The sequence below is a fragment of the Gavialis gangeticus genome, unplaced genomic scaffold, assembly GCF_001723915.1.
Source record: "Gavialis gangeticus isolate Ggan-Ray unplaced genomic scaffold, GavGan_comp1, whole genome shotgun sequence".
Classification (NCBI taxonomy): Eukaryota; Metazoa; Chordata; order Crocodylia; family Gavialidae; genus Gavialis; species Gavialis gangeticus.
Window position 1 is genome coordinate 74,281,275 of NW_017729024.1, and position 11,023 is coordinate 74,292,297.

The following is an 11,023-nucleotide window of genomic DNA, read 5'->3' on the forward strand; positions in this document are numbered from 1 at the left end:
AAACACAAAACCAATCATAATAGTACTCACAGCTGCCAATCAGTGAACAACTCATAGGGGGAAAACCATGCCAGCTATGAACCGACTGCCCAGAGGAGTTTTGCATCTATTGACTCCTCTGTGAAATCCTATGAAACATGAACTTTCATTTCTACCCAGGAGAACTTTTACAATCTTTTCTCCAATGCCTGATGAAGGGTGTTTGTACCCAAAAGCTTGCAATTAAAGAATTGTTTTGGTCTAATTAAAAGATATCATCTCTACTATGAGTCCTGATTGCCTATTCCAGTAGGGCACTTACTTCTACAAGGTACTATTCTTGGTTCTCTTTTCAGTGTGATTCGTTGAACAAAATAAAATTGAATACATTTTCAACTTTTTCCTCTTTCTAAAAGGGCTTCTAGCTGTCTGCAAAAGTCTCTTTTGAAGGTAGAATATAATCTTTGGGCCTGGACACTAGCTCATTTGTAGCACTAACAAAAATTAGAGCGCCATGGGGCCTAGACAGATTTGGAGGCACCTCACTGGAGCAGAAGATAATTGCAAAGGTATGCTTTCTATTCAGTAGGTGATAGAAAGCTGTTCCTTTGCTTCTCCCTTCCCCCTTACAGGACTTATCAGTGAGCCCCGTCACTGACAGCCTGCCCTTTCCCCTGAAGAAGAAGAGGGACTAGTAGCTTGCTAGCCTCTGGGGGCTGCTGGCTGCCCCTGGCCCTAACCCAGTGCCAAATGCCATGGCAGCAGCAGAGGTGGTCTTCTCCGCTGTTATTCCTGCTGAGACTAGCTATCTCTGTGACTCTGGTGCCAGTAGTAGTAGCCACCTACTCTAATGTTGCCCTTGCAGGGACTGCAGATGTTTCCATTGTTGCCCATGTTAGCAGCAGCCCTCTTTGCTGCTGCAGGAGCAGCTGCACTGGTACCAGCACTGCAGTGGCTGCAGTAGGGTCCTTGAACAGAGCAGAAGGTGGCAGCTCATACTTATTATATTTAGCATTAGTTTTTCCAATGATTTCTTGATTCTTGAGTTTCACTTTTTATTTTCAAAACCTTGAGAAACAGTTATTGCTCTTAAGATGTTGGTGGTGTTTTACATCAAAATTTGTGTTTCCTTTAATTATGAAGTTGACAGTAGTTATCTTTAGGTTATTAATTGGTGTTTAAACTATATAATGTATAGCTTTGTTGTTCTTGTAGAAATTAATCTCTTCCCAATGTGTGGAACAGGTACTGTATTTTCTCATATACCACACATACCCAAATAAAACAGACACCTTTGGGGTAGGGGGGGGCAGAATGAAGGTAAAAGATTTTTCCATAGCAATAGCTACATAAAGCAGGGATAAAGCTCAGTCCTCAGTTCATCCATCTGTTCTTTCCTGTTCAGGAACCCTTTCCCAGCTGAATTGTCACCTGCTCTTAGCTACTCAGCCAAAAACTAGAACTGTAGCAGCTGCTGAAGACTGGACTCCATGGGTGAATCTAAGTTTTTGAAAAAAAGCCAAACATTGTCTGCAAAACTGTGAAATGGGAGAAGAGAGACCAGGAGTAGCTAAGTAGAGTAGAGGCAGCAACATTGCCAAGGAAAGGATAGCTTAAATAAGAACCTTTTGCATGGTCCTTTTTCAAGACCATTAAAAGGAGACAGGATTGTTAGTATCTGTGGAATAAAGAACAATTGGCAGGAATCAAGTAGATCAGGGGTTGCAAAATTGTGATACACATACTGCTGAGGGTATGTAAGACGTATCTGGGGAGTACGTGGGAGAAATGGTGGATTTAATTTTCATTATAATAACAATTGGCCTTTATAGGGTTAAAATATAAAATATGGTGGTAGGGGTACATGAGCAGCTGGCAAATCTGGAAAGGAGGTACATCATGAGAGAATGTTTGGGAACCTCTGAGTTACAGTATAATAAACCATGAAGTCAATTGACTCTCTCAGCAGTGCCTGACTAGAAATGCCACTCTTGCACTTGGTCAGATAGCTTTGAACCATGCTCCACCTAAAGTTTATAACAAACTCCAACCACTCCAGTACTTCTCCCCCTGGGTCTACATCTGTTGGACTGCACCTCTTCCTTCATACAGCTGCCATCTTACAGTGTCTCCATGCTTCCATTTTGAATAGAAAATCAGCTTCACCATTTAAGTCGTACACCCCAATTTTGAAACGTTAATTTTTGGGGAAAAGATGAGTGTAGAATTGGCCTCTTGAAGGCCCAAATCAATGTGAGTAAATACAGTACATTAGAACCAAATTTGCATCTTATTAAGGTGAAGTCTTAATCTTCAAGGAAAGTATAAGTGAATCTCTTTGGTGGTTTAGGAGTTTAATGTAGTTGAAAATAACTATTAGAATACTTTTTAGTCTTTACCTTGTCTAGCTAGCAGATGACTAGGATGTAAGACTTCAAATTTTAGGCTCTGTATCTTTAGACAAACTCTTTAACTATTTTTATTAAAACAGAATAAAATTAAACCCAGTAATGTACTTTATCATAACTATTTTTGTTTTTGAAAAAGAAGCTGGCTATGTCTAAAGTAATAAAACTAATCTCATCTTAGGAGGAGAAAAACTGAGGTATAAGAACTGAACCTATGTGATATCTGGTTCTGTCGTACACTTCCCACCTTCATAAATACCACCTATCCAGTCCGCTTTGTTAGCTTCCTTTATGTGTCTGTTTAGTGTACTGTTCTTTTCTTCAGATTCCTGTGTATTTGTTCAGGTTCACTAGAAGGTGCTCTACTTTCACAGCTCTGGGGTGAGCAAAGTTGCTTTGGCAAACCCTGGGAAAGTCTGCTGATTTCCCCCCCCCCATGCAAGCATACCTCTACTTTCTAAGGAATCTTTTCCAGTTTCATCAAACTAGGAAGCTACCTCCTTGTGATTTAAAACTTTTTTATGGCAGGGATTTGAAGGACCAGGGAAAAGGAGATTGCAGCGGAGTCATGAACTGTGGAGGTGAAGAGAATGGATAGTTGCATGTGATTTGGATTTTTGAGTCTGGGGAGTGTGTACAGATGGATTACAGTGAACTAGTAGGATTATGGAATAAAGAGTGTGAACAGGAGAGGGAGAATGGGAGGTGTGAGGCATGCACCTGTTTTAAAACCCCCCCCAAATCTTATGCAATAAACAGATGATTCCTATGCTGTAAACAGGCATTGTATTTCTTGTAGGAGGAAGTCTTTTGTCCTGGGATCCCAGATTCAGGCAAGTCCATTATCCTGCTTTAAGTACCTGTGAAGTATTTGAGACATGCTAACAGAGGTGTAGCCCTGTTTGTCTAAGGACATAGGCAGACACAGGTTCTTTGAGTAAATCCAGTTTCTTTTATTAGACCAACTTAAATAGCTGGAAAAGTCCTCTTATCAAGCCGAAATGCAAAACTCTAGAACTCTTGGTTCAAAGATGCTACCTTTTATTAGACCAACTAAGAAACGGCAGAAAAGTATCTCTTTCTGCAAGCTTTCAGGTGCAAACACCCTTCCTCAGGCTCAAGGAAAAGGATGGTAAAAAGTCCCCTATAGGCAGAAAATAAGCTTAATTTTTGCACAGAGGAAGCTGAAGGTGGAAGTCTAATCCTCTGGGTCTATGAAAGTGTCTTTGTGAGTTGCTCTTTGATGTGCAGGTAAGGCAGGATTCTTTCGCTGGTGGTGTCAGATGGCAGAAAGGCAGAGAGGTATAGAACTCTTATTGTTCAGCAATTAAGTTTAAATCCAAACTTTTTCATTCAGCTCTATGCCTCTAAATTAATTGTGGGTCATTCAAGTTAATGGCTGTGCCACTTCTGGTTTCATCCTGGTTAAACCCCCAGATAATCAGAACACATCAAATGTGACGTTTGTTTACAGCCTACAGTAACATGTAGCTGATTTCTTGGTGGGGGGGTGGGGTTCTCATAATATAGTAACTAAAAATCTAGACAACCATCATCTAAAGGAACAGTGGTATTAGGTAAGAAGCTTCATGTTTATGGGCAGATAGTTTGCACTGGGAAGTTGCATATTCTGGTGACAGGGTGGGAATGTAGTTTTCTGTTAGTTTAGTTAAATAGTGTAAAAAAAGGTTAGATTTTAATTTTGCTTGAATTAGGAAATGTCTGTGCATTTAAGTTTTGGAAATAGGCATCTGAGTAACATTTAGTGTAAGTGTGTTATCTGTGAGACTTCTTGATATATATTTATAAACTTAATTCTTGATTAATGAAGACTTATCAGGGACCATGTTTTAACTAAATCTGTCAAAGCATATAGTTTTGTGTAAAATAGCTGCAGATCATTTCTGCAGAATTAAATGTGTGAAGAATTTTCCTTTTCCTGTAGTATAAAAAGTTTGTTTTTTATAAGGTTGAAAAATATTAAATATTCATAAGCCATATGTTGGATAAAGTAATTGAAATATCAATATTGGATAACTTAAGTGCAGCATAACATATTTTATTAGTTTCTCAATATCAGTGAGCTAGTAGTAGGTATTTTTAGTACTTTATCCTAATTTCCAGATATTTCAGCTCAGGTGTGCTTATGTTGACTTATACTCATTTTATTCAATATTATTCATTGTCAAATATCTACATTTTGAAGAATTACTGGTCACTTGAAATGAGTTAATTTTTCAGGCATCCCAAATCATACTTAACAAAGTGAGGGGTAAATATCTCATTTTTAGGATATGATTGCCTAGCACTATATTGGACTCTTTCAAGATTACTTACTTTTGGCTCCAAAATAACTTGACTTTTTTTTTGGAAATCTAGTCCTTTCTCCCTGTGTGACTTCTTCTGGTTCCGTCTTTCACAAGCCCAACTTCAAAAGCAACCAAACAATCTTAGTTGAAATAACATTTTTAGTGGTTATACATTTTTTTATCTGCCTTCTTACAAGGTTCTCATTGTGGCTTCTCATAAACTCTGAAAAAAGTAACATTTGAAAATTCTATTGACAGGCTTTTCCATTCATTAATGAATTTGAAGAAGGTGATAGTTGACTCTGCCCATGTTCTTATCCTAAAGGACAAAGATACTTATAACTACAATCCATCAACTCCATTCCTTAAGATGGTGAGTTGTTCTTTTTCCTTATTTTTTTTAAAGTGGAAGAAATTCTTTCTTTTTTCTTTTTTAGGCAGTGTGTGAATGGTGTGGGGAAACTTAGTTTGAAGTGATTTCTACTTTAAAAAGTGATTGAAAAGATCATCCCCTTCCTTCTAACAGTACAATTAATGGCTATATTTATTTATATCTATAGCTATTGATAGTGGCAACAGATAATTTTTACTACTTTTTGCAGTTAACCATGCAGAACCAACACAGCTAAAAAGTAAGTGACCGGTTATTTCACTTTGTGGGTCAACAGAATTGTTTACTAAAATCAAGTTATCTGTATCTCTAGCTTATACAATTTTTTTGATAATATAGAGGTTGTGCTAGCATAACTGTGGGCCTAATCTAACCTGAAGATCATTATTAGTTATGGTAATAATATGGCAGGAAAAGAGAGAGCCCATACTGAATATCTGAGCTAAGGAAGGATTTGAAAGACTAAGATATATATCTAATATTTATAGATCTGTGTATAAATCTTTATTTATAAACTGAGATAATTTGACCCAGTGATCAATAGAGGAAAAATAAACATAGAATTTCCACTCGCCATTTTTGGAGGTTTCTTAAAAAGAGGGAGACAGTGAAGGAATAGACACAAATAAGCCAAAATGAGTTTGTCTCGTTAAACATATGATACTTTTTTATATTTAAAAACCCTTGCGTTAGAAATATTTTTGAATGCCTGGTTAAACACTCAAAAGCTAGGAAAGAATGCATGTAAAGTTGTATGCAGCTTAGCTCTGTGCCTTTGTGCATAAGTGTGTGAGTTAATCATTTACCTTTGTGCATGTGTTTGTGTAGCTATGCAATTGGATTTGGTATATTGAAGTGTTTCTGCAACCTTAGATCAGTGCATCAGTAACACTTTGAAATATTTTTTGCACTCATGTTTGCTTCCACAATGTTATTGTCATAGTGGTCCTAAATATCTTTAATAACTTCCAGCCTCTAAGTAACGGGAACTGAAATCTTGGCATCTCTCGGGCATCTTCAGTGGAAGTCGAGTTCATAGTTTTATTGTTTTTCCTGCTACCTCTTTTTTAGGTGTCAGTCAAGGTGTCATCATCTTCAACTGAGACTTCATCCTCATAACAAGCCCTTAGTAGAGTAGAACTGTTAATCATCTCTATAGAGGTACAGTGGAGGAGACAAATGGTGGATATGAACCAGGACTGAAAATTGGGAAGGTAGACCTTGGCCCCACAGAGGCATTCTTTTTCTGTTAGAAGAGTCACTGTTCCTCCAGCTGAAACTGCAAGTGTTAAGACACTCGTGATTTTCTGCCACAGCAAAAATGGCTGCTCCAGAAGAAAAATATCTCAAGAAGAACCAGATTTAAGTGGCTTCTGGGACTTTCTCTCAGGAGACCTAACTTATGTACACCTACATTTTGAGAGAAGCTGCAGCACAGTCCTCTGGTTTTCCAGCATGCTTTGCTCCCAACCCCTACCATGGGTCCAAGGAGACAGTGTGTCACTCAGGCTGCACTGTGCTGTTCCAGCCAAGCAGGGAACCCCTTCACACCCCCACCTTGTGCTGCAAAGGCAGCCTGAGTCGGTCAGTCAGGGCAGCTCTGTGCATTGCTGTCATCTATTATGTGGATGTCTTAGATGTGTGCACAGGAGCACCCCTGGCTGCATAGGGGCTCAGCATTTGAACTTCTGTTCAAGGGTCTCTGAGTAAATTTTTCTAGCGGAACCCTGCCATAGGAGGATTCTCCTAGATAATATGAACATGTATGTGTAGCTCTTGTGATGGAATAAGAAGTCAAGAGTGGAGGGAAGTGAAACATGGAAAGAAACAGCAATTATATCAAAACGTGAGGAAAAAGATTGATAGTAGAGGAGGAGTCATCAATTCTGATAGATCCAAGTCCTGGAAAGACATTTTAGGATACAGGAAGCTGAGGATACTGCCACAAGTGATCCCATAATGATTGGCAAGAGGAAACTTAGCATGTACAGTACTTCCTCTTTCAGATAAGTTATTTTCATGGACTGTCTTAGAAAATAGGAAAACATGATGCTTCTTAGTGAATACACAAAGTATCAGGACTTTGCTTTAATTATTCAGAGTATTTAATATGTAGAGTATGGCCATTCTGGGGTAACATGGATCACAAGAGTATAATAAAACCCTTAGTAGAGGAAAGTTTAATGCACACCTGCATTAAGAGTTTTTGGAGTCAAGGCAATAAATGCATTTTTAAAAGTCTGTGAAACATATTTTAATTGTTCCTGGATTATACTAGTCTTCTCAATAACCAAGACCATGCTTTTGAAAAACTGTTCATCTTGCATGTTTTGAAGGTTTACCTCTAAATCAGGAATATCAAGCTCAAATTGGTCCCTGTTTTGCAGGTGCCTGCAGGCCACACCCATATATCTTTACCAAAATCTGTTGTTTGTTCAGCTCAGTTTATACTTTGATAAGTTGTTTTTTGCACATCAATACCAGTCTCTTCAGCATATATCAGTTTTAAAATTTGTTCACATATACATGTTTGTTACAGTCAGGCCTCCAAATGTGTGGAAAAAATGGATTTATTTTCATAAAGTGTTTGCTACAGGTTTTATAAGGAAAAATAAGAACGTAAAATGTATTCAAATCAAAGGAAGTCTTTTACATGCACTAATATCTCACAAACGGTCGATACTGTTCTCAGATTCATGGCACTACTTTGCTGCAAGGCCACTTCCAGGAAAAGGTTCAAGTGTTTGTCACTGAATCTTGAGCATAGTTTTGGTTTGTTGATCCTCATTGTTGAGAAATTCTGTTCATGCAGATCCTGTCCTTTAACCCTCCCTCAGCAAAAATCTTTGGAGAAACAGCTATTTCTGGAGAAATGAGAGAGTTCTTGCTGCTCCGTCACTTGACGGTGTTTGTGTGGAGATCCATTTTCGATTTTCCAACTGCTCTAATTCACTCAGTTTGTTTTCATTCAGCTTCCTGGTAAATTTGTCATACTTGACGCCAGGGTATGACTCATTATGTCTCTTAGCATTGTGTTCCTTGGAAACAGCCACTGCTTGCTTACAGTCAAATACACAGGCTTTTCATTCACTCTTATGAAGAAGCATGAAAGCTTCCATTTCTTTTGAAAAACATTTATCTACTTTTTGCTTCACAAACATGGTATCTGGCTTACAGGTAACACAAATATATGAGATACAACACTTGCTTATTTTGCAACAGATTAATGATGTTACAGACATGCACATGTGTTATGTAAAAAATAACATCACTGTTGTGTTGGGAAGCTCTTTATTCCGACTGCTGTTTTTTTACAGTGTTTCCTTACACTTACAGTTTTTACTCTTGTTCATGACCTTTACTTGTGTACAACAGCCTGCTGCCACTTAGGTGTCACACTTAGCTAGTTCTTGAAATATTCACATTACAACATTCTTCTTTCCAGAAAAAAATTGGTTATATTATTGTAAACTCTCTGGTGTTTTCCTTCCTAGCTACATCTGCAAGGGATAGAGAAAAGCTGGGAATAGGAAAAAGTAGGGAGGGCTAACAGAGACAAGCCAAGCTTATCAGGAAGCCCTAACACAAAAAAGTAGGAGGAGGAAACTGAGAAGAGAGAGAGAAAGATGGAAGAAAAAAAATGGGCACATTCTGGGGTGATCTGAGTCACTCTGAGAAGACTATTGTTGCATTTCCAGTAATGAAAGAGAACGATTCTCCATCTATTCTTCTTTCATGTTAAGCATGTAGAGAGTGTGGAGAATCCCAAAAAGAAATGTCAGGAAAAGATAAATGGTTAGGTGACCCACATCCTCAGGCTCTACCCAGCTCATGGGCCATATATTTCACACTCCTGATACAAATATTTTTCATCTTTGCTGTTGTGCTGCTAGAGTAGAGTAGTTCATAGTGAATTCAGATGAAGAAAAACACTATAGCTTGGTAATTGGATGGATGAGTACTGTATTTTCTCACATAAAACGTGCACCTTTTCTGCAAAAATCAGCTGCTGGAAATTGGGGGAGGGTGTTTTAAGCAAGGAAATATGGTAATAGGTTCTGCAGCTCAGGCTGCTCCTCTTGAATTAGGTAGGTGGGCCCTTCCCTGACTCTTTAGGTGCTGTTGACTAGGATTGGGCCTTCAGTTAACCTGGCAGGTGTTTCTGGCTGCCCACTCAGCTAAGCTTAAGAAGAGAAGAGTCGGACATTTTGGGTTAGCCATCAGTACATATGACAACTTGCAGCCAGGGGTTAACAGAGCGGCCACAGTATTTGCTTACCCCACTATTGCAGTTACCTGTATTTTCCCTGGAAAACACTGTACTCATCAGCATTTTCAAGGAAAGATCTTTTTTCTTTTGTCTGCCTTTCAAATGCAAGGTGTTTGTTTAATTTAGAAGGGTATTGTATGTGAAACAATACAGTATATGTTTTTTTGTTTCCTCTGTCAAATCTGTGTGGTTGTGTTATATAATGCATAATATAACCAGATAGATTTTTCTCTTCAGTTTTCTGGTCCAGCAGGTATACAAGATTTGAAGAAATAATTTTCTAGCAGGGGGTAGGTGGAGGAGGGGACTGATATATTTCTATATTTAAACAATCTAGTGCATGTGCATGTGTGTGCTTGAGTGTGTGTGGCAGACTAGATTTCTATCTATTAGTGATGTTGACATTGCATTTTTATAAATGTTGATTTGTCCAAAACCAAAATGTATGATTTAATTTGATTAATTTGGTCAAAACCAAAACAAAATAAAATAAAATATTTTCTTCTGTAGGATGATGTTCAGTCCTCACAAGATTCTCTGCCACACAAGACTGTTATAAAGTTGAGTACGCAGCCCAAGTAAGTAAATATTTTAACATTTGAAATTTTGAATGTAGCATTAGTTTATTTACTGTTTTTATTTTTGTAATTTATTTCACTCCATATTAAATCTGCCAGATGTAGAAATATTTTTACTTTCAATGATATAGTGAAGGCCTGTTACTTCATTCATGTTAACATGTCAAGATGAGGCACTCAAAACATTTGAAACTTAAATGTTTTTGTTTGTCACAGTACTTCTAGTACAAGCCTAATAACTATACACATTGAACACATTTATAACCTTACCAACTTGTATACACCAAAATAATAGGAAATACTGTATATGTCCTGATAGCTGAACTAGTACAGTATGGTGATGAAAATCATAGTTTTAGAACATCCTAAAAACGTTCTACCTAAATGCTTGATTTACCATCTTTAAAAATATATTAAGATGAAGTGCAAAGCAGAAGTTTCCCTCTGACCGTATCTTTTTGTTCCATTAAGGTTGTAAAATGAGGAGGGAGGGAGGGAGGATGTGTGCACACTTATTTGTGTGGGGTGGTGGTTGTTATGGTTGCTGGTAGTATTGCGCCTGGAGTCCCATTTGGATGCGTGCTATGAAGATGCTTAAGAACCATCTTCTCCAAATTAGTTACAATTTAAAACTGACTCTAGTTAGGATTCTTGGCTATGCTAGCAGCATTCTTCAGGTGTTAAGTAGACATGCATAACCAGTCTAAGATCCTTAATTAATTAAAGTTTGCATTCCTTAGAGAAATCCCTTGGAAGAGACATGCTGTGTGTTCCATTTCCAGATCCTGCTAATAATTTAAGAATATCTAGCTAAGTAATCCTCGGCCAGGGTGCTGTGGCACCTTGTGATGTCTTGAGATCCTTTTGAGTGCATTGTGTGGTGCTACACAAGCTTAGTGTAGATAGGTGTGCAAGCATGTTTCACAAGACAAACCCAGAGATCTCAGATCAATAGTGTTAAAAACATCCTGACCTGTTGTGATCTTTCTGAGGTCTTTGCAACATAAGAATTGCTCTATTAATTTTGTCTTGTTTTGGCTGTGAAAAAATAAAAGGTGGTTCCTTTTTAAAAAAAAAAAAAAAAAAAA

At 37.9% G+C, this 11,023-nt stretch overlaps 1 protein-coding gene across 1 annotated transcript in view; it reads left to right on the forward strand.

The window, feature by feature from the left end:
- The window catches only part of MAN2A1 (mannosidase alpha class 2A member 1), a 305,918-nt gene that overhangs the window by 152,603 nt on the left and 142,292 nt on the right, over window positions 1–11,023 (forward strand). Inside the window, exons 11-12 of the mRNA XM_019517247.1 lie at window positions 4,955–5,069; window positions 9,868–9,935. Coding sequence (XP_019372792.1) covers window positions 4,955–5,069; window positions 9,868–9,935 — 183 coding nt within the window. The remainder of the gene's footprint in view (window positions 1–4,954; window positions 5,070–9,867; window positions 9,936–11,023) is intronic.